At 43.7% G+C, this 23,890-nt stretch overlaps 1 protein-coding gene across 1 annotated transcript in view; it reads left to right on the top strand.

Moving 5' to 3' along the window:
- The window catches only part of CMYA5 (cardiomyopathy associated 5), a 48,120-nt gene extending 24,680 nt beyond the window's left edge, over positions 1 to 23,440 (top strand). The window contains exons 7-14 of the mRNA XM_010580494.1: positions 1,891 to 2,012; positions 7,542 to 7,691; positions 8,741 to 8,887; positions 12,346 to 12,490; positions 19,924 to 20,057; positions 20,839 to 20,938; positions 21,998 to 22,174; positions 23,131 to 23,440. Coding sequence (XP_010578796.1) covers positions 1,891 to 2,012; positions 7,542 to 7,691; positions 8,741 to 8,887; positions 12,346 to 12,490; positions 19,924 to 20,057; positions 20,839 to 20,938; positions 21,998 to 22,174; positions 23,131 to 23,383 — 1,228 coding nt within the window. The 3' untranslated portion in view covers positions 23,384 to 23,440. The remainder of the gene's footprint in view (positions 1 to 1,890; positions 2,013 to 7,541; positions 7,692 to 8,740; positions 8,888 to 12,345; positions 12,491 to 19,923; positions 20,058 to 20,838; positions 20,939 to 21,997; positions 22,175 to 23,130) is intronic.
- The last annotated feature ends 450 nt before the right edge of the window (positions 23,441 to 23,890 follow it).

The raw sequence follows: 23,890 nt of genomic DNA on the forward strand, positions 1-23,890 counted from the left end.
AGTATTTGCAAGCTTTGAAAACACACTGCTAATATTCATAGCTACTTTTATAAACCTTGCAAATAATGAAATTAAGTGAAGAGGTTTTATACTTGTTGCTGTAACTGACTGGTTTTGAAGTGTTTTGCACATGTTCTGTAATACATCAATTAAACAAATAGCATTTTAAAATGTCAGCTCAATTTTAAATCTTTATACAGACATTTTTAAACAGACGTTCCTTGTAGTTATTATTATACACACATATACTAAAAAGCATTTTGACCAGGCTTCCATCTCTTAGAGATCAGTAGTATGTTCTTTTTTCACTAGTCTGGTTCTGTATTACCTGGTCTCTGAAAGGTTATAATGCAATGTGTCACTCACATGGCTGGGGTTGTTGGACTGTATTTCTGAATACAACTGCAGGAAGAAAATGAGATTAAGTAGCTTTCAAAAGCTTACCAGGAGACTATGGGCTGATGTTTTCCCATGCCTCTTCATCGGCACTGCCTGATTCAGCATGTGTCAGAGGGCTGGTGCCTCAGAACAGCTGCATCCTGGCCTGCCTGCACATACCAGTAAATACATACAATCACAAACAGTTCTTTGCCATGAGTGATTTCCTCAAGGGAGTCATGTTGGTGAGACCCATTCTTTATGAGAGAAGCGTTCAATCTTAAGCCCGTATTCCCCCAATAGGTTTTACAAGGTAAACTACAAATGCTCAGACATGCTGGCTGCGGGCTCCTCCTATGCAAGCCCCCAAACGTGCTTTGCCTACACCACCACCACTGACTTTGCCCAAAGGGCCTGGGTGTTGCGCAGTGCATATCAAACATACCCTCATCAGCGCTGCCTCAGCCATCACAGCATTACATATGCTGACATGGTCTGGGGTATAACAATGACATGAGAGTTCCAGTTTGCAGTCAAATTACAACCCCAGAAGAGTGGTCTGAAGAGAATGTGCCAAACACTCCTTCATGGTTCCTATTAATCTGCAGAATTAGGACTATAAATTTGGACTCACCTGTTGTAAGTCAAAATGTGAGAATCTGGCCACATATCTGCATCTAGTTTATTGTGTAATAGAGCAGGTATAATGGGACAAAACAATTTTCCAAGGCTCTCTGTATACTTGGTCTTTACTTGTTTACTTACACACACTAAACTTGAAGTTTATTCTGTTTTGTGCATGGGTTTGGTTATTACTTTACTTTGGTAATACCCGACTTGCTAAAAAAGGTTAAGAGCAAGTCTATAAAACAATGCATGTTTTTCTAAAGAAAGCATGTTTTATATTTATTGTGCTTTGTTAAGATTATGCATAATTAACTACTTTTGTGACTGAAAAAGAAGGCGAGAAAGGTAAAACTCTGTTGCCTTGAAAAAAATAATCTTTCAGTTCCTTGAAGCTGCTTCTGCCTCAGAGTTAAAAACATGTTGGGTTTTTTCCTATTATGAACTCAGCAAGTATGGGCTAATTAAGTGGAATCTATGTTCCTTCTCTGGTTTTTTTTTTGCTTGCCACAAGCAGCTGCTTTATATTACGTCTCTGGAGTCAGCTGCTGTAGTTTAGCTCTAAGGTTTGTAACCTTTAAAGGCACTGCGTTAGTAAGTCTGCACCCTTGTGCTCTTGGGAGTCTTGCTGTGAACTTCAAATCCTCACGTTCTCATGGGTTAAGTGTATACAGACAGTGTGCACTCTCCCAGTGCTCCTGATCTGAAATTGCAGTATGCTCTAAATGTTCAAAATCAGGGAAATAGCTTCTCCTTGCATGTTGTCCTCAAGTTCATGGGCAATATTTAGAGAAGCATACATCACGTGGTCTTTGCTTCTGGCCTTTGGAAAACTATGTGACGCCACAAGGGATTTATACAGACAGCTATGTGTTTTCTTCCAAATAGGTTACTTTCTGCAATGGATACTACCCTCTCTTTAGAAAAGGTGCCCAGTGCTTTTTCACTGTTTGAGCACTACGCGGACAGTCCAGGACAAAGCAACCAAGACTCCTTAAAATATGTGGCTGGTAAGAATCTCAGAATATTGTCTTTACAAAAGCTAATGTTTTGGCAATGCTTTGGAAATTTCATGAAGCTAAAAACAGAATCTGAGAAGTATAAATTTGCAAACCGTGTAATTAGTAATCAGAGTTGAATGTAAAATGAAGTCTAATTGTGCACAAGTGTTTGGCTTATAGTAGGGCACTAAGATGAGCAACAGAGAGAAGAGTGCTAAAGTGGGGGATTCTTGCATCGTTTCAGATATCTGTACGTCAGACTAGCAGAAGGTCTCTTTCTGTAAATCTCTCTAGGCTAAAGTTGCTGTTTCCTCGCAGACAGGGACAGAAGAGGCAATCGAAGGGTCTCCTGAGCTGTCTTCCCCTGAGGGGGACAACCCCAGCATCGCTGGTGTGGGGAGGAGGGTGGGGGGCTGGCTGATGGCTGAGGTCCCTGGGATTGTGGCAAGTGAGCAGAGGCACCTGAAACTTCCATGGGACGTGAGGAGAAAGTGGTTAACTGTAGCTGGAAATAGCCTCTGCTTCAGAGGGCAGCAGTGAAAATGGGGTAATAATGGTGTTTATTAATCTCTACCTGATATTTCATGTCCTGTAAAAATCCTGCCTGTGTAGGCTTTCTGCTCTGCCTGTACATAGACCTATAGAAATTATCTGGATCTGGACAGCTGTCAATGAAGAAATTGTCAGCACCAATTTGTGGATTCATTTTCCTCATAATGGGGTCTCACTCCAGTGTTTCTTTCTCAAGAGAAAGTTTGTTTAGGGATCTTGCATCTCACTGTCATACTTTGTGACCTCCCATTCACCATCACATGCACCACCACCGCCATAGTCACTCTCTGGCTTTTCAAGCAAAGGCTCTTTCTCACAGGTTTGGTCCCAGAGCACTGGAACTAGAACATCGGTTTCCCTAAGGTGATTTGTTTCCTGGCTGGATTTTCAGGTGCCTAAGGGACATTGGAGAAGTGCCATCCTGTGCAGACTCTCCAGTGTCTAATAAGAGCTGAGTGCACTCAGCAGTGTCACTATGGGGAGATCATCTCTCTCCTCCACACCACTACTTTTATTAGACCTAGAGGAACTGAATTATCTCTGAGACCTTACCTTCCTGTCAGATTTCTATGAATTTGCCTATGGCATTCAAAGGTTCTCAGGTGAATTTGGACAGGCATTTGTGCATACAGTGTAATCTCAGTGTCACTATTTAGCAAGTCAGATGAAAAGATCTTTTTGTAACCCGCTCTCAGTCAGAGTTAACTGTGGTGCAAATGTGCTATGTGTCTTGCTTTAGTTCTTAAAATTCCTCTTGCAGTCCCATGGTTGCAACCATTCTTTCCTCCTGGGCTGCTAACTACTGGCAAGGTCATCCAGGAGGACAGACCCATTTTGTCATGCTGTATTTCCTTTCTCACAAGTCACTCTGTTGTGGTTTCAGCCCAGCCAGTAACAAAGCACTACCCATCCACTCACTCACTCCGCCCCCCCGCCATGGTGTGAGATGAGGAGAAAATATAAAGAAAAGCTTGTAGGTCGAGACAAGGACAGGGAGGTGATCACTCACCACTTATGGTCATGGGCAAAAGACAGGTTCAACTTGGGGAAGAAACAAAACCAATTTAATTTACTACACGTCAAATCAAAACAAGGATATCAGGAAGTAAACCCAAACCTCAGAACACCTTCCCCCCACCCCTCCCACCTTCCCAGCTCAGCTCCCGGTTCTCTCTCCCTCCTGCCCCCAGCAGCGCAGGTGAACAGGGGGTGGGGGTTGGGGTCAGCTCCCCACACCTTGTCTCTGCTGGTCCTTCCTCCTCAGGGGGAGGACTCCTCACTCGTCCCCTGCTCCACTGTGGGGTCCCTCCCACAGGAGGCAGTCCTTCACAAACTTCTCCACTGTGGGGTCTTCCCACAGAAGAAGAGTTCTCCACAAACTTCTCTAGTGTGGGTCCTTTCTGTGGGCTGCGGTCCTTCAGTCACAGACTGCTCCAGCGCGGGCTTTCCCATGGAGTCACGGCCATCTCCGGGGTCATCTCTGGGGTCATCCCCCTGCTCCGTTGTGGGGTCCTCCCCGGGCTGCAGGTGGGCATCTGCTCCCCCCCTCCCCTCCATGAGCTGGGGGGGGACAGCCTGACGTCTCACCACGGGCTGCAGGGGCATCCCCTCCTCCCCCGCTCCTCCTCCTCCTTCTTCTTCACTGACCTCGCTGTCTGCAGAGGGGTTTCTCTCACATTCCAATCCCACTACTCACTGCAGGTTCCCCTTCTTAAATCTGTTCTCCCAGAGCCACTACCACTGTCACTGATGGGCTCGGCCTGGGCCAGCGGCGGGTCCGACTTGGAGCTGGGGAAGCTTCGAGCAGCTTCTCACAGGAGCCACCCCTGTGGCCCACTCCCCCGCTACCAAAAAAACCCCCTGCACCACACAAACCCAAAACACACTCCAACACGTTTTTCCCTAAACTGCTGAGATCCGCTTTTCAGTTTCAATTACATTAACTACTGTGTTTGCTGAACACCAAATGGCTCCAGACCAGTTTGCTTTGACTAACTGGAAATGAATGACTGTCCACTAACAAGTGACCTTCAAAGCTCCTCATCCTTTATACTTTCTTCTCTTTCTCTTTCTAAAATACCTGGTTTTCATTCTTCACTTCCAGTACCAAGTATTTCAATTGCTATTGTGTTTTTTACTTTTGTGAGCAGTAGACAAAATATATATAATTTTTTTTTCAAGAGTACGCCCTTCCTGAAGGAAAATAGAGGTAAATGCCTACACGAAACTTTATTTGGAATTGAATGCCTTGAGTACATCATTTGTCACATACTGGACGCAAAAGTCAGACACTGTCAGAATTTTTTTTGACTGAAGCCATTTGATGAAATGCGTGTGAATTTGCCATGTTTCTCCAATCCACTTATTTTCCCTTCAGAAAGTATAGTCTTTTACAGAACAATTTCATAGAACTTTATTTTCACCACTTCAGAAACATCTTTCCTTCAAAATGCCCCCCATTTCCAAATTTTCCATATCCACTAGTGAAAAGTGCTTTTCCCTCAAATTCTTCCTCCTTTCATGTCAGCCACCCTCATTAACAAATTCATAAGCATAAAAAACACTTGCAGCATGCCATTGAGCATATTGGAACCGAGGCTCTGCCACAAGAAGAGTGGAAATAATTTAAAAATGGAAAAATTATTATTTCCAAAGCCTGCCATGCATCCTGCCCTTTTATACCAGAAGGTGAGGACCTTTGCTTATTGTAACAATCTTCCATTAGAGTCACAGAGGTATGTAACTACTCTCTTTCAAGTCCACAAAGCCAAGGAAATGTTATTTCTCATTACATTGGAAAGGGCTGAATGTCCATAAAACATTTGGGATTATTATTTTTTCTCCTAGGGGCTGTGGAGATTAGGTAGCATGAAGGAAAAAATTCCTTACACTACAGCACTTCAGTGAAAAACTGAACTGATGAGATAATGTCACACTTTCCTGTTGCAAAATATGATTTAGTCAAACTTGTGGTGCAAATATCTCATTTCTTTGACTAAAATTCATTTAAAAAGGGATCATCACTTTGATAACATATAAATGTTGTCCTTCTGAAGAGAATAGTTCAACTTCTTGCTTTGAAATGACTTCCTTTCGAAAGTTTGTTTCATATTATGCAAAAGGAAATTAGAAATCAAATGTTTTGCAATGTTACTGAACTGGATTTTGATATATCTTTTTTTTTCCAGAAGTTTCATTCATTAAGCTAGCTTTTATTCAAATTTGGCATAATAATAAATCTTGCAGTTGTGGGGTTTCTGTGATCATAAATAGCGGTTTCTAGGCAACTTCACAGGAAAAAAAAAAGCTGGTTTCCCCACTGGGTCCACTGAAAGGAAGTCTTTTCCTAAACACGATCAATTTTTACATTGGCCAACTCTACATGCAGTCAAAAGACAAAATGTGAATTGTTTTTAGCAATGAGAAGGATAATTTTTTTCGATGGGAAGCAGATGTAATCCAACTGTACTGGTAGCTCTCTGTATAAATCATAAGGAAACAGCCAGCATCTGCATTTGCCTTGTTCATGCCACAGGGGATCATCATCATTACTGTGAAGATAAATGAAAAAAAGCAAAAGCTTTTTGCTGAGATTCTAGGAGAATTCATGCAATATGGAAATTTACTGGGTGAAGAAATAGAACCATGTCTTTTCATTCCCTGCAATCACTTTAACAATGAACATCTTTGGGGGCTTTTTGCCTCTTTCTCTCTCCTCCCTCTCTTTTAAGCCATAATCGTAGAGGGGAACAATATCTCATCAGGGATGGATCTGTGCCAATCAGGAGACAAAGTTTATATGAAATGTGGGGAGCCTTGGAGGTCTTTGAAGCACTCTTTGTGAGGGATGCTCCTGGTTGTCCCATGGGGTTCAGGTGCTTTGGCAGAGCTTGGATTCACCTGTGCACCAAGGATTCTCTGTCCACTGGGTCTGTGGGGAAAATGGCCATGCCAGGCAGGAGCATCTAGCTGTGCAGCTGCAGTAGGAGTCCACCTCTGGGGAAGGGTGGACTCAAGGCTGCAGGTAGCCTCCTGCGCCCCAGTGTTGTTAGAGCCTTCCTTTGCCTAAAGCCCTGCTGCTGTCAATGTCAGTGGATTTCACACACTGCATGAATCCCTTCCTAGTGTGGCAGGTCCTTTCCCCTGCCTGTCTTTCTGGGATCAGCCATATATGTCTGTCTCTGGAGGAGGCTTTCTTCCTCTGCAAGCTCCCACTCCCTGTCAGTGAGCTATCCCATGCTGTTTGCTACAAACAAGTGCTTTCAGTCTCCGCTTTCACGGGCATCCTCTTCATAGGGTGTTCTCTCCTCTGGTGCCTGTGCTGCAAGGCAAGGTCAGGTAATGGAGAAGACAGTCACCCAAAGGAGCCTGTGGTAGGCTCCAGGGTCTTCTGGCCTTTCTGAGGAGGTGGCCTGAAGTCATCAAGAGTCTCTTGGGGTTTCAGCAGCACATGTGCCTCAAAGTGGAATGCAGAGCTGGAGAGCTCTCCCTCCGACCTGAAGGGAGCAGTTCACTTGGGGAAAGGAGAGGGGTTGCTGGAGCTGTATGACAGCTCTGTGTGTCCAGGATTGCCATAGCCCTGGGAGCCTCCCTGCTGGAGATGGAAAATGAACAGCCATGCCGTGACTCATCTGCATGGTGGTCCTGCCCCATGGGGAAGGACCCCAAGAGCTGGGCAGGGTGTGGGCACACACTTTGCGCTGGGTTCAGGTGGTCCCAGTACTAGGACTGGATCTTATTTTGTCCAGACTGTGAGGGAAATGGGCAGATTCAAACACTGAGCAATTACTTTACTCTGTTCCTAGTTTAGGAGGACCTATTGCTCTAAAACTGCACCAGTATTCCATGTTTCATGTACTTGCTGTACTTGTTCTGTGGAAATAAGCAACCTGAGTGAAAATAAGCAACTGGGTTGCCTCATGAACGTGTAAGTAATTTGGCTGAAAATAAAGGAGTGTGAATAACAATGGGAGACTTTCCTCTCAGTCCCACAGACACCGACTGTCGTACCTCAGGAACCAAACTCAGCCACCAGCACCTCCATTGCCATCTACTGGGCTGTGAATGACGAGGACGCCATCGACTGCTTCCAGGTCTACTGTATGGAGGAGCTGCAAGCCAGCAAAGATGCAGAGGGTGTGTAAGGTCTTGCCTTCATGATGGCAGTAGTCCTTTCTGCTCTGGGCTGGGGTCAGTAGAGGGGAGGCCAAGCTACAGGGGAGGGCACAGGATGCAGAGAGAAGAGGAGCTGTGAAGACATCATGCATAGGATTAAGGATGGGTAAAGGTTGAGGACAGCATGAGGTAGATACCATTCCTTCTCCTCCCCTTCATACCCCAAAATGCAAGATAAATATCATGGTCTGTAAAATGCAGGGCAGTTGTTTGCAGAGAAGCAGCACCATCCCTGTTGAGCTGCCCTTTTATTAAGTGGCCTGACCTTCAGAGAGGGTATGTCCATGCTGCCCCGTGGGTACTCGTGGGGACTGCAGGTAGAGCTTCTAAAGGGATGGGCTGCATCAGGTTTTTAGGGCCCTGCATGTACTTTGGAAATGTGTTCTAATAAAAATAATGACAGAAAAAGACAATCAGTATCTCCACGTGTAGACAAAGATTTTTTTTCAAAATGACATTAAAATATTTCAGATGTTAAATATGAAATTGAGAAAAGAGGATTGAAATGCTCATTCATTAAAAAGCTCAGACTGATCATAAAGTCACTTAAGCTCCTGGGCTCTGCACAAATACATGTGTGCATGTCTGTATGTGGGCACATGTGTGTAGGTGTGTGCATGCTAAAGGAGGCTAAGGGCTTTTTATAATAGCTAATTTATAACTAAGGACTATAAAGTCCATTATGACAAATTGTTATGTTATAGAGCAGTGAAACCAAGGTTGATAACTGCTGATTGTATGTCCCAAATTTGCAGTCTAGTTCTCAGCAGGACTGAGAGCCATAATCTCCCCTTGCCATCAATGGGGTTTGAGTGCACTCAACTCAAGGGCACATCAGAAACTTTGTTAAAACTGAGTCAGAGTAAAATATGGAGATCTTGGCTAGTAAGGCTTTCGGGATTTTTTTTAATTGACTGGTTTTTACATGTTAGTTGAGAGGCACAATTGTAGGCCCTACCAGTGCAACACGTGAGTGTGACATCCCATGCGTTTGTGTGTTTTCCTCCTAGCTTTGGTGGAAGAGTACAGAGTGACGGTGAAGGAGAGCCACTGCATTTTGGAAGACCTGGAGCCAGATCACTGCTACAGTGTATGGGTCATGGCTGTGAATAGCACAGGCTGTAGCTTACCCAGTGAAAAAGCCATTTTTAAAACCGGTATGTACATATTTTGGCATTTGATTAATATAAGCTTCAGGTCCTTAGACCAATTCTAGTCCATAGCATTACTGAAACAGAAGAAACGGCTTCATTTAGCCCATCTAGCAGATAGCAGGCAACTCACAGTTTTTTCCCTTTTTGCTAAGATATAGCAGCATAATTGCTCCTGGGAGGAAACTTGAAGGCATTCAGATTTGAAGACGTTTCCAATCTTGGGCCTCATGACTAGGGCACTGGGATAGCACATTATGAATTTCTCTTGTGAGTGCACTGCAATGCTCTGGGTAAGCTCTGGGAAAGCCACTCGGCTGCTCCCTGCTGCTGCTGCTTCTCCTGTGGAAAAATGAAGGCAACAGCTGCATTTTTTGCCTCTGCCGTCCTCCCAAATACATCTATGCTGCATTGATTCAAATTATTAACTTTTCAAGGGAAGGCCTGCTTCACCGAGGTTACATGCTGTGTCTAGCTCAGTGGGACACAAATCTCAGGTGTGGCTGAGATGCTCTGCTGCTTTTTAAGTGGTATAAATTGAGTAATTAGATGAGTATTGTTTATGAGCTTAATTTGACTGACTAATTTTTTTGAGCTTTAATTTCTTTAATAATTTGTATTGACAAAACTATTGCTTCTTGAATTACGAGCAAGGTGAAGCATCTTGTGTCTGAGGCCCTCTTGCCAGACAATTTTTTTAGTGCTACAAGATAAAAATAATCATTCTATTCTTGCAGTCACAAAATACAGTCAAGAAAGAGTATTTAATAATTTTGTAATGAAATAACTCTGTACCACATTGAGTATATTGTTGAAATCACTTGGCAGCAACCACAGCTTCAAGCCTTTTGCTTAATCCACTAGACTTCAAATTTGTTAATAAGTTCCTTGATATTCAATTTGCTATTCATATTTTTAGCAAAGATTACCTTCCAGAGAATTCAAAGTAGAAATTCAGATTTTTCACCAGTGTAATTGTGAGCATGGTGCAGAATTCCTGCAAAATGGTCAAATAATAATGAGTTATTACTAGCTAATAAATCATAATTAAAAAGGGGTTCTCACCTCTCTGAAGCCATTATGTTAAGAACTGTCTTTGCCTTTTGGCATCAGGCTCACCATTCTTTTTGCCAAAATCACAGCATTCAAAAGAGATTGATTTCCTGGAGTCTTTGATACCTTCCTTTAGCCTGTTTCTTTAAGAAAACAAATAAACTAGATCAAATCAGGGCCCATTAAACACCTTTCCTCAAGCTGAAGTGAACCTTCTCTGGGAGTGCACTGAGCCCCAGGTGGACTTGTGGGGACAATGCTGAGCACTGACTAGCGCAAAACTGCTGCATCCCATTAACACCAAAGGTGGAAAGATGAGCACTGGTGATGGAAACGAGTTCTTCAGTGTGAGCCCAGCTACTTTGATATAAAGCTAGAATACTTTGATTCTTCAAGTAGCCCAGTGAACTCAGAAGCAAGAATTTAGAGTTTATTTTTAGTAATTCAGATTAAAAGTTGGCACATAAAAATAATTTGCTGTTGCATGCAGTTATGGGAACATACACATTAACAGCAGATCAAAGCTGTGCCTCTTCCAGGTGTTGGGAACCCCCACAAGATTTCTCTGTTGGAATAGCACCCGTGGAGGTGGCAGTGGGCCTGGGGAACTGCGGGGAATGCAGGCGGGTGCTGCTGCAGCATCCCTCCAGCACCTCCTGTCTCCTGCTCCTCCACCTCCCAGACTACAGCTTGTCCTCCCCTGCCCTCCCCTGGGGACCATGCTATTCCTAAGCAGTATTTTCTGTGGGGGAAGGATGCTGAAGGCAGCAAGTATCCCTCTATCCCCCCTCTTCCCTGTCCATCTCAAACTGATCTCCACATGAAGGCTTTTTGCAGTCCTAAAGATATAGGAATGAAAGCACTTTCTCCTGTTGTTCAAAACCTATGTGATTCTCACCCTGTATCTGAGGGACAGAGTAAGAACTTACCGGTTTGGGCTCTTTGGCTCTTTGCCTCTTATAAGATCACTTATATGAGTGCTGGAATATTACAAGAACATCAGATATATATTCTAACTGCAGTTAATTTGTTAAAAAAATCTCAGAAGCACAGTAAGACTTTTTCTGGTATGCTCACTCCATCTACTCTTTAGACAGATAATTTCCAATTAAAAAAAAAAGCTTGATGTCTTGTGACATACTGTTTGCACATACATAAATGTGGGTATGTGTGTCAGTTTTTGAATGCAGGTATTAGGGGATTTAGCTATTAATTTTTCATTCTTTAGGAACAGATGCATTTAAAAACAGACAATAATCAAATATGTCAGAAGAGTATTAAGGCATTATTGCTAAGGGAGCTACACAGATCTATTACCAGATGAGAATCTATCCCACAGGCTCATTGTTCTGCTGAATACCTAGATTAGCTGTTCCTGTAGTAAAACATCAATCTTAACCTGAATTGCTAACCTCCTGATTTTCACTAAACCAGGAAATCGATATGTACTTGTGGGGTTTTTTTGTTCCTTTTCTACTAATAACAAATTATTTTGTTACAAAACAGAATATATCTGGAATGCTTGTTGCAGCTCTGTAAGATTAACTTTTCATAAAATTGTCTAATTTCTACTTTTGTCTTAGGCCTCCTATTTGGAACTGAACCCAATCTCTTCAAAAGCAAAATAACTTTCTATGACCTTTTTTTAATTAATAACCTTTCTTTTCAGGATTTGTATTAAGACTGTTTATGTGATTTTCAACAACAGGTTGTAAGGTTCGTTTATGTTGCTATTCCCTGGAAAGGGAAAGAGCAAGTGAATACAACTAATCCATTTTCAGCCTATGAAGTTGGATGTGCAATTTTGCACAATAGCTTTTGATTACTTGCATTCAGTGCACTATTCTACATTCCATTTTATGTCTTGCAGTTGGGTCTGTAGCTCTTAAGCTGAGGCTCCAAAAAAAAGAAATTACAGTACCAAATTTTAGCATTGCAAAAATAAACAGGATATAATTAAGCAGAAAGTCAGCATCTCCCTGTCAGTTCTGCAGCAGCACATTTGTTTCTGATGCAGTTCATGCAGAGACTGCTGAGGACAGGATTGAGGTGATGTAGGGAGAGCTGTAGGCAGTACGCCTTGGTGCCCTGCTCCTTGAAGATTAGCAGAAATGAGGAAAATGTGCTAGAGGAAAGGCATAAAAATCTACACGGGTGTTCTAAGGATGTGCAGAAATGCACAAATACTCACAGCGACTGTCCTAGCGTGGGGTGGGGGGGGTGTCCCTATAACGTCGCCCTCCGCCATTGAAACACAAACAAGCAAAAGATCACTGCTGGACGGGCAAAACTAACTATCCCATGGGGTTTTAGGGAGGTGACTCTTCCTTTCCCTCCCGAGCATCCCCCTCCAGCCGCTGGCACCCTCTTCGCAGTACAGCTGACGTGTTCCTCTGTCCCCATGCCCCCAGCACCCGCTGTCCCCACCATCAAGGCCGAGGACTGCATGGTGTGTTGGGACACAGCCACCGTCCGCTGGTGTGCCGGCTCGGCGTCGGCGGAGTCCTTCACCCTGGAGTACTGCCGACAGCACTCGCCCGAAGGAGAGGGTCTCAGGTCAGTGCCGCGGTCGCAAGTGCCACTCAGTCAGATTAGGCAGCACTAATGAGCGTCCACCAGACCACGGGTCATTACGCAAGAGTTTATTCTGCCTTCAACCGCGCAAGGAAGAAATCTGCTTCTGCGTGCCAAGGAACTTACAGGATGGACACTAATCTATGAGATTAGTCTGAGACATAAAAATACTTCCTTTTTATTCTGCTTAACTGGGCAATCCCTTTCATCTGGGGCCAAAACCCCGGCGACATTGCGCTGCCTGCAATCAACCAGAAGTTTCAGGGCTGTGCTGGCCGGGGAAGCAATTGCTGCCCTGCAGCTGCCATGGCCCCAGGCAGGGTAGGGGAGGGCAGCTGAGCTCCATGGCAAGGAGTGGGATGGAGGAGACTGGCCCAGTTTGCTCTCTGCTTGGGGGTGAACAAGATAGGAGCTGGCTTGGGGCATAGCAAGGGTGATCCAGGTGTCCCTGGAATACTGGTGACCCATCTGCGCTGTCTGGATGTGTGGGCAGGTGCTTCCCAAAGCACAGCTGAGCTCAGCACTGCCCAGCTGTGCAGGCATGCCACAGGGGTCAAAGAGCAGCTTTGAAATTGGGGGTGGTGTCTGCTTATGCCAGGCCCTCTGGTTTCCCCTACGCTAAGTCTGTGCTGCGTAGATGAGAGGGCAAGGAGGGATGTAGGCACCACTAAGTCATGAAACCATGCACTGCATTGAAATGAAGAGAAATTATGTGGTGCTCTGTATGTCTTTGGGGCTTGGGTTTTTTTTGTTTATTTGTTTTTTAAAAACAATGACAACAATATTCCAGCAAAATACAGTTGCAAAGGTCTGAGAAGCCGGGGGGGGGGAGGGCATGGTTAACTTGCCATATGGGACCCTGCAGAAAAGCCTCAGCCCAGCTGAGTTTGTCATCTTCACCTCCCCGGGAGCCTGATTATGGTCTTCACCCCAGGGGCTAGTTCACAGGGACTTCATGGAGATGTGGCAGAGAGGGAAGAGGTCCACCCCCTACAGTCAAAATTAGTTAAGTGGACTAAAGGGTTCACAGGTTTCTAGTAGGCAAGTATGACAATGAAATTGTGTGTGCTTTGCTCCTTACAAAAGTAGGCTAAAACTTGACATAAAACCAATGTGCTGCATTAATGCGATCAAGGAGAGGTCTTGTCCAGCTCTCCTGCCTCTTGGAGGGCAGCCATGACCTGCTCTGTTTCATACATATTTCATGAGGCTATCAGGTCCCTGTCAACCTGCCAAAGGCACTGTTGGTCAGGGATAATGTAGCTGCTCCCAAAACCTGTGCTGTATGTTTGCCCTTGCGTTTCCTTCCTGTTAACTGGAATTGCTTCTTTTTCTCAAAACTGAACCAGGAAGTGTGCCAGTTTCTGTAATCCATGAGTGAGGTGTTGATAACACCAAGCAGTTTTCTTGTGTGGTCTGAACTGTGGCAAAAAGCTGCCAGAACTGACCTATTCCCTTTCTCAAGTGACCCTGTGCAAAATCTAACATGTTTATAATTATACTGAGTCACATTTGACTTTTTGGCCTCCCTTTGGGCAGAAGCTGGCCTTTTACTGTGACAACTGTGAAAAATTCCCATAGGACAAAATCATGAATTTTCTCAGAATTACTGTAGTTTAAATTTCTGTATTTGTAGAAGGGCTCTGACCTCTTTTTACAGTGTCAAAGACCATCTTTTACCACTTATTTTCCCTCAAAGCAATGTCCCTCTTTCCTTTTCCAAAAGCAACCCCTGGAGATTAACCTCAGAAGCTTCTGTAATGGCACAAGATGTTTCAGTGATAATTTTTTTTTTTTTTAAGATTTCTATACAATTTTTTGCATAAAGCCAAGGAAAAAAGAGCCTGCTGGTAGACAGAGCATGCTGCCTGTCTTGCTCCCATCCAAGGCCCCCAAGGTGCAAGTTAGGACTAGAAATCAATTCCTTATGTAGCTGATGTAGTGAGAAGCTGCCTGCTTGGAAGTACCTGTGGCGAGCTTAGACTTACTATGTCAAGTACCTGTATCAGATGGAATAAAACTGTGTCTTTGTGCACACCTAGCATTTGGGTCTGGAAATGCTGTAGTTTCTTCTGGTTGCTTTCCTTGAAAGCTTGGAGTTTGCCCTACACAAGTTTCCTGAGCAACACTCATCTTGGGGACCAGCCAAATGTAGAGCCCATTGACAGAGAGCCTGTGCCTCTCATGCTTGCAGCATCCCTGTAGCTGAGCGATTTCCCAGTCCCTGGGTGGGAGTTCAAACACATTTATCAGCAGCCCTGGAAAATTCATACAGCTGCTGCTGCGGGCACAGTGTGAAAGCAGAGGTTGGGGAAGGACATCCAAGGGAAGTCCTGGAGAAAGCAGCATGGTCCCATCCCACAAGGCTGCTTTCACGGACGTCATTCTGGGAACCCACCCAAGGCAAGGGACACCACCAAGGGAGCAGGCAGGGAGAAATGCCCCCGTAGAACAGCCGGAGATGAGTGTGGAGCCCCTGGCCTGGGCCGGCCCCCTGTAGCCTTCTGCATGTCACAGAACCACAGGATGGTTGAGGTTGAAAGGGACCTTTGGAGGTCATCCGGTCCAACATCCCTGCTCAAGCAGGGCCACCTAGAGCCAGTTGCCCAGGTGGCTTTTGAATATCTCCAAGGAGGTCCTTGGAGCATGTCTGGAGCAGTCCCAGCTCCCCAAGGAGAGAATTTGAAGCGCATCTGGAAATAAATCCTCATTTAAAGTTTCCTTCTAAATACCATAAACCAAATCTGGTTTTCCCTCTGGGTTCTCTCCCCTTGCCAGCTTGCCACCTGAAGGACATGGTTTCATACCAAACCATCTTAAGTCTTCTGCAACAAAGAGTCCCTGACCTGCTGCTGTGGTTTTAAAGCTCCTTCCCGGTTGATTCTTTTTTCAAATCTTTATGAGGCTTTGAAATCTTTCCTTCAGTTTCCAGAGCTCTGCTATTTTCTTGCTGTTCAGCCTCTGTGTTGAGAAGTCAATGGAGCTGTGGGTGGAAGATGGAAAACTGCGAGAAATGTGGTCCAGGGATTAGGTGTGTGGGCTGTTCAGATGGAAACCATGTATCACGTCATGAGAAATCTGTAAGACTCAGGGAGGCAGAAATTAGTACAATATGCAGTGAGTTCGTAAAAGTGGAAGTGACTGAGTGTCATCCTCTCCACCAATGCGAGACTGGCATTGCTAGTGACCAAAATTTTCTGTCTACTTATAGAGCAGGTCTAATGCTGGAAAAAGGAGAGGAAGCCTCCCTCCTGTTGTGTTCCCTGCATGACTGTCCTGCCAGCTCAGGATATAAGGTGTGGAAAACAGGGAATCTTCCTCCCCTCTGGCTGTGCTGGGCTTGCCGTCTCAAGAGAGCAGCGAGGACCATTGCAGGTGGTGCTTTGGTGATCTAACCCCAAAACAGCGAGACCTGGGACAGAGGAGAGGAGCTGGGAGCAAATTCAGAGCTATTTGTTCTTAATTTTTAGCTTCAAGAACTTTTTTTTCTGCTCATGGTGCACCCCTTTTGTGTGCTTCCACATGTATCTTGAGAAGCTTCCATATACTTTCAGCTCTAACTCCACATCGGTGGTACCAGCACAGGTGCTGTTTCAGTGGGATATTGGGGGTGGAAATGACTATTACATACAGCAGAGAGGGTGTTCTGAAACACTGCAAGGCATTTCATTTGCTGGGTTTGTGCAATATTAAAAAATACCATACAGACATTGTTTCCTTGAAATAAATGAGGATACTGATGAGAGAAACATGCATCAAAACATAGCATCAAATTTCCCTAAAACCAAGGAAATCACAAATTTAACAGGCAAATGCTACTATAATATTCCTTGGCAATTTAAAGGTGAGGAAACATAACTCCTTTCAGTTCTGCTTTGAATAGCGCATACCTGAGATTTGGAGACTGTATTTTGAGACTTAAAGATTCCTCTTATAAAGAGAAGGATTAAGAGGAGATACTTAAAATATTTAACTTCAGATGTTTCTTGAATATCTATGCACTGAATTTTGTATCATGATACCAAGACATTGTGGGGACAGTGCAAACGTGATAACATTTAGGCTAAAGATGAGGATGCCTCACGCTTTAATAACAACATTATTACATTTCCAATCATCTATGAAGTGGGCAGGTGTATTTGAAGTAGAAAATAGCTGTCATCAGAAATGTTGTAGGTGGATTTCTCTCTCTTTCATGACCAAAATTACCCAGTTCAATACTTAAGGTGCTCTTGAGGAAGATCTAGCTGCAATACTTGTTACAAGAACTTGGAAATGAAACAGGCTTCCCTCAACACAGTCAGGATGCATTTTCCCTTCCCTTCTCCTATGCCTGACCTGTATGCTGTAAGCCAAGCAGTAATCATACCTTCTCCTCATCCTTGCTTTTTTGTCACTGATTGCAGGGTCAACCTGAAGCATGACAAACTACAGTGATTGCTAGGGAGCCTTTGGTATTGACTTTCCCTCTTCACCCTATCCTCTAGACAGAAGGAGAGGCCATAGCAAGACCTATTTCTTCTTTGCACGCAGCCTCTTGTGAGCTTAGACCTGGCTCAGAGTGGTGCAAATGAAATTCCTTCTTGTTGGCATATTCTGTTTCATTAGTTGGCAGCAGCAAGACTGTTTTTTAAGCCTTAATCGTAGCTAAAATTGACGAGCTCTTATTCTTAGGCAGCTTAAATCTGACTGAAATAGATTACCAAGCAGAGAATGCTGTTCGAAAATCTGATCACTGTTTCACTGACCAGATCTGCTTAAAGTCCAGACTTTTCTCTCTCACAATTACAACTGAAAAGAGGCATGCTGTTGCTCTCAGATTTAAACATATAACCAAATTCTGATTTGGAGAATTTCAGGTTTGAAAGAGACGCAAGTCTGAACTCTGATGGCTGACCTATTCTGCAGTTAGCTGGACCCCAAATCTTCCCTGAATACCCATGATCTGGGATCCAGACTCCAGAATATGAATACCCCAGGTCTACTCATTACACCAGAATGTACCTGTCTACTTGCATTTAGAAATAATTTTGTGTTTTATTAACTAATCATCAGTTAAATAGCACATAGTGAAAAAGAAGATCTCCTAATTTCTTTGGAAGGGTACTGATTTACACGGCATTTTCCAGAAGACAGAAGAAGGACTCATATAGAGGCCATCACTATGCTTAAGACATGTTGACCTACATGATGCCACAAATTGCTTCTGATAAATAGCTTAGCATATCCTCCCTTCATCTCACTTAGAACTATTTGCTCAAAACTTTCTGCTGTTCTGTGCTTCAGATTCACATCAAAGATGTCAGGGTGGTGCTTTTAAGGAACATAGTGGGTGTGACTTTTCTAGGAAGCATGGACAAATTTCTTCAAAGTTAAGTGCCCACTACTTTTCCCCTGCCTTTTCTTCCATCCTGGTTTTCCTTTGTCTTACTTGTTTTATATTTGCTTCCTTGCCCAGTTCCTATCTTGTATGTTTATTTGACTCATCTTCCCTTTTTCTCTTGTCCTCTATACTCAGATGAGCCTTTTTCCTCTTTCAAGTCTAAAGAGCTCAGGTTGTCATCAGGAAAATCATCAGGTTGCACCTTTTCCTGGAACCCTTCAGTAAGAACCGACCAGCCTGACAAACTCCCAGGGTCTTGCTGAAGTGCTCTCACAGTCGGGGCTTTGGTTAGTCACGGGGATGAAGCAAACCGTTCAATTGCTACCGTGTTTGGGCAACCCACTTCTGTTTACTGCATCAGTTCCAGCATTAATGTAACACATTCCCCAAAGGTGGCATGGCTCTGCACTGATCATGCAAGAGCCCCAAACTCTCTGAAATGATTTCCAATTGAAAAAAACAGATCACAGGAGCACCCAGTGCTTTTTCTCAATGCTTTCAATCACTTTAAATGACATCTGTCAGTACAAAATGCCTGTTACAGACTAATCAAGATGATGCACCAGTCTTTCCCCAGGATGCCATCCACCTAGACACAGAGCTCTATGTGGTGTTAGCAGGAATTTGGTGTCTGTAGGGCTGTGGAATTTTACCTTTATGTCATAAATGCAGCAGAAGCAGGCACATCAAAAATCCTGATGGATGAGCACTGGTTATTCTTCAGATTATACTGCTCTCTGGTGGGAGATATGGAGAAAAACAGTCACTACAAATTAATAGCAACGATCTGATATGACTTCTGACTTGCCTGCCTTACCTCCTCTGCGGTCGCAGTAATTAGTGCTGGAATAGGTAATTTGTTTAATTTAGCTTCCCGTAGAGACATTACCTGCAGGACGGAGGCCATCCTGGGCTCCACTCTCAAACCTGAGGTGGAAGGGAAAGTGCCTTGCATGCTCTCGAAAGGCACGTCTTCTGTTCATGAATTGAAATACTTGCCTTGAAGATTCCTGTGAGCATTTCTGGGAGGAAATTATCTACTTTATACAGATAAACAGTCTTTACCTGCAGGCATACAATGCAGTGGGTATATACTGTCTGGCTTAGCTGTTATCATACAAGGCAAAAATGGGGAAAATCAGGATCCAGTGTATGAGAATTTGTTAAGCCAAACTTTCATACTCCTGACAATATAGAAAATAACATTGGCATCTTTCTAGCCATCCAAAGTACTTTGGCACTTCAAAGCACCTGTGAAGCAGATTGAGCGGGTGCTGATTCTTGCTTTCCAGTAGGTGTGAAGACATCAGTGGTTGAGGTTGTGGGGACTGGAGTTTTGAGGCACCACAAAGGGGACACTTAGTCAAAACAGGGCACTGTCCAAAGGCAGTTCCCCTGCTGCTGCCTCTTGCAAAACCAGCCTGTTAGAGTGCACAGCACCATGAGGGAGACAAAGCAAAGACTTTGTTGAGGAACTGTTTGTGAGTTCATAATAAGAAGTGTGTGGTTTCTGTGCAGTCTCAGATAAGGGTATCGGTTGTTTTGAATCTGGAGCCTGTGCCCAGATAGTACAAACACAAGTGCATTCACTGTCATGCAACTGAATTAATTAAAAGTGCTTTTCTTCTTCAGAAGCTTGTTCGTTTTGTAAAGCAGACTTTTCACAGGAGGCAGATGAGAATTTGATTCTGTGCTGCTTGCATTCTTTGTGATGACTTACGCTGCAAAATGAACATAAAGTGAGCATTACAACAAATGACTGCACTGAGTGAGCAGGTGGTACAGGAACAAAAGCCTGAAAATTTGTCAAAGTTAAGGAGGGTTGGTCCCTCAAGTAAAATGCCAAAGCTCCTACATAACCCATTTTTTTGTGAAAACAGTGTTCACGTTTCCAATCTGGAGTTTCTCTGTGGTGCCTGTTGTTTCAGTAATCAACAATACTGTTAGGTGGCTTGGCTGTTTACATAAATCAGCTTTCCTGGATTGGATATCTGCATACATTTTCATGTATGAAAATCTTCAAAATTTGCAGATCTTTTGCTGGTATAAGGACACCTGAACTGAAAGTATCCCTGGAGCCCAATGTGAACTACTTCTTCTACTTGAGGGCTGTCAACACATTTGGGACAAGTGAACAAAGTGAAGCAGCTCTCATCTCAACGAAAGGTAGATCACCATTTTCTGATGTCAAAACAATGGGATGGAGGGGCAAAGCAGCCAAAGATGGCATATTCCTCTGGAAATCATACCTGAACTTTCCAATATGAGAATAAGCAAGTTATTGAGGTAAAAGGGACCATATTTTATCTGCTTAAAATTAACACAATCGGGGACTACTTCACTTGAAGTTTGTATATTTATATCAATGTAAAACTGATGCAACCTCAGAAGCAAAAATGTTGAATTCTGTCACAGATATGAAATGATTAAATGTTCTTCAGGGATCTCAGTTTGTTTGAGTTTGGCAGAGCACATTCTGATAAAAGATGCCATGACCTTAAAAAAACCCCACACAATTAAAACCTTATGGACTTTTGGTTTCAGGGATAAGGAAGCACGCAGAGCAGTTTTAAAATGTAATGGATGATTTAAACTTCAAGGTTTCTAGATAAATAGTGTTAAATCATGTATGGTTCTTTCAAACCAGCCTCAAAATTCAAATTTGCTATTTTGAAAAAGCAACTGATTGAAAATTATTCAACCTTCTTAAATATGGAAGACTTCTTCATCACCTAGCTACATTTCTGAATATTAGACTGCCGTCCCAATCGGCAGCTTGGAAGACTCCTTGCATTCGCACCCCATTTTTTGTCATTCCTACCTGCCAGCAGACACAACTCTGTTCAGCTAAGATGGCAGTAATTGTTGCTTAACATTTTATGATGCATCTTGTGTTAATGTTGCCAGCCTCTCAGAACTGGTGTTTCTTTGTCATGAATTGTACCAGGAACTCGATTTCGCCTGCTGAGTGACACAGCCCATCCCGCTTTGCATATCTCCTCCAATGCAACAGTGATTCACCTTCCTGAGAAAACCAAGTTCACTGGGTGAGTAGCAGCATGACGAGCACGACCACCATATGGAGTTCAGGATGGGCCCCTCACTCTTATTTTTGCCTATAGGTAGCTTTCACATGGCGCTAACTAATTTTTGTGGAAGAACTGAGTCGTTTCAGTCATGCAGCCTCTGGACTTTGTGTGATTGACCCTCATTTCAAGCACTGCAATATCTCAATAAAGCCAGCAGCAGCATTGATGCAGGGGCTGGGAAAAGTTCAGTGTCACACTGAGGAACTGCCAGAAAGTTGAAGGCAGCGGTACCTAGTGGGACTGCTGGGTTTGCCTCAGTCCATGGTCACTGCTTAATCCTTCATAGCACTTCAGTCTCAAAGCAATTTGTTGCTGCCCTAAGAAGGCTAGATTTGTGGGCTTATTTTTTAATATATTGTGGCTAGAAGTAATCCGTCTTCCATACTTTGCTCCTCTACTGATGGCATTATTGGCAACGTTTTCCAAAGCATCTGTGGCTTTGGAGAGCTAGGAAGTGCTCCTGGGATATGTTTAAAACAGTTTTATCAGGCTATCTCCATCCATTGCAAATGTGATTTATTTTTTTGGCATATTGATATCAGTCCCATCATAAACACAGGTCCACTTGTATAAGTTGTGTCACACTGATATGGCTTCTTCAAAGGTAACGAGGTATTACTGGTTTAAGCACTTCTTTTACTCTTACAGCTGAACACACACAAGATGTTTGTCTCTGTGCCTACTTAAAACAGCCATACTTTCGGGTTTGAACGAGCCTTCTAAATTTGAGGTCCATTTTTTGCCTCCAAAGTTACCTTTTCTGCCTTTTGCTAGCTTCAAATAATTTTGGGTAAAGTTGCATGTTTTTCACTCCTTAAGATGAGTCCATCTTAGTGCAAAGATGAAATTACTCTCAGTGGCAACATTCAAATCTTTGATAAAACCCTGCAGTTAGAAGAACAGTGTACAATCCATTAGTAATTTTAGGTGCTGCTGCATGACATGGCTGTAAGAAATATCACAATAGGGTTGATCTACTACTACACTTGCTTTACTGTACATCTCTCCCACAAACAGGTTTCCTTCAGTCCTGGGTGAACTGCTGCCTGCTCGGGGATGTCATTACTGGGAAATCATTGTCTCTGCCTGCAGAAGCTACAGGATTGGGGTTTGCTATGAGGCAATATCACGGAGCAGTGTTCTGGGGCTGAGTGATACTTCCTGGTGCATGCGGTGCTGTCCTACACAAACCAGGTAAAGCTGTGTCAGTCTGGTTGCTTGGGAAGTCACTTGTCCTTCATGTAAATAAAGCTGGCCAGCTTCAAGAATCAAGAGATAAAAGGGTTCACCTGCTTTCTTTCTGCAAATTTGAGTAATAAGAAAGGGACAACTACAAAGGAGTTTTAGACCTCCTCTTAATTAAAAAAATCTTATCAAGCACCTTAAAAACTAAAATTAATCTCAAACAGACCAGTTTACTGCCCTTCACACAGCCGGTGAATAAAACTTAAAAAAACTAATTTCCCACTGCTTTGTCATTCCAGGCTCATATCCTGAACTGCTTCACAAAATCTCAGCAAGTGTATTTATTTACATAAATGCAGTCTTTTTAGAATCTGTTTTGATCTGAAGGAGCTGTCAAGCCTCCATAGGGAATGCCTTCTCCTGCCTTGTCCTTCACAGTGATAGGCACCCACATGCCACTGTGGCAGGACTGCAGGGTGCTGGGGTAGACTTCAGCAGGCCAGTCCCAGGCAGCTTGGAGGTTTGTAAGGCGTAACCCTGTTGGTGGTGTAAAGGTGCTCTTGATCTAAATACGTGTGCTTTTTTTAGTGTGAAATCATATAGATGCATGAACATAACTAGCTAAATGAAACATCTGAAATGCAAAGGGTTTTGCCAAAGCAGAACTCATGCTTAAATCCCCACAAAGACATGTAATAAGAAAGATCTAGATGAATATGCTTACAGCAAGTCTGCTTTTACCCTGAGAGTCCACAGATGCCAAGCAAAAGGGCTAATCAGCATGCCAGGCAGGGCTTTGAAGCGATGCCACAATCGCTTTTTTTATGTACTGAGCAAGATGCTGTTGCCACGTGATATGCTGCTGTATGTAGCCACCTGTTAATAGGTGGGAATTAAGCTGCAGGTTATTTCTGGTAAATCACCATGAAGAGGCTCACTGTATTCTGGTTTCCATTTTCCCACAGCTTGCTTTACAGATTTCTTCACACCGGTGTGATGAGCGATGTCTGTGTGACAGAACACCCAGCCAGGATTGGCATCCTCTTGGATTACAGTGGCGGCAGACTGTTGTTCTTCAATGCAGAGAGAGGACTGGTGCTGTTTGCCATCAGGCACAAATTCACTGACGCTGCTCACCCGGCCTTTGCCCTGGAGAAGGCTGGAGTGCTTACCCTGCGCACAGGCATGGAGCTGCCGGAGTTCGTGAAGCACAGCTAATCTCCTGCTTCACACTCTCAGGAAAACTGACAATTACAGCGTCAGGGGACAGGGAGGCGAAGGGGGTTGTCAGGGAGGGATGTCTAGTTTTCACCGATGAATGCCACACACACAGCTCTCCCCCACATCATCAGTGACTGTAGTTAGTGCTCAGCCACGTCATCACCCTGAGCCTGGAGAGAAAATCTACTCCTTCAGATAGAGTGTGCACCTAGTGATATACACAGAAGTGCTTTTCAGGGGAAAAAAAATGTTTTGTTAGATAAGAACATTAAGAGCAGGGGGGGGGGAAGGTACTTTCCCTGTGAAAATAACGACAGTGCTAACTGCCTTTTTAAAGTTGATGGTGAGCCTGTGTATAAAATAAATGCATCTCTCACTGCAATACATGAAAGCCATGATTTCGTCATTTGCCAGGACAGTCGGAGCCTGAATCCAAGATGATATGTTTGAAAAATGTGAAAAAATTTCAACAGCTGAACCATTCTGCAGGTTAATATATCTTGT

The sequence above is a fragment of the Haliaeetus leucocephalus genome, unplaced genomic scaffold (assembly GCF_000737465.1).
Source record: "Haliaeetus leucocephalus isolate CR32 unplaced genomic scaffold, Haliaeetus_leucocephalus-4.0 Scaffold722, whole genome shotgun sequence".
NCBI lineage: Eukaryota > Metazoa > Chordata > Aves > Accipitriformes > Accipitridae > Haliaeetus > Haliaeetus leucocephalus.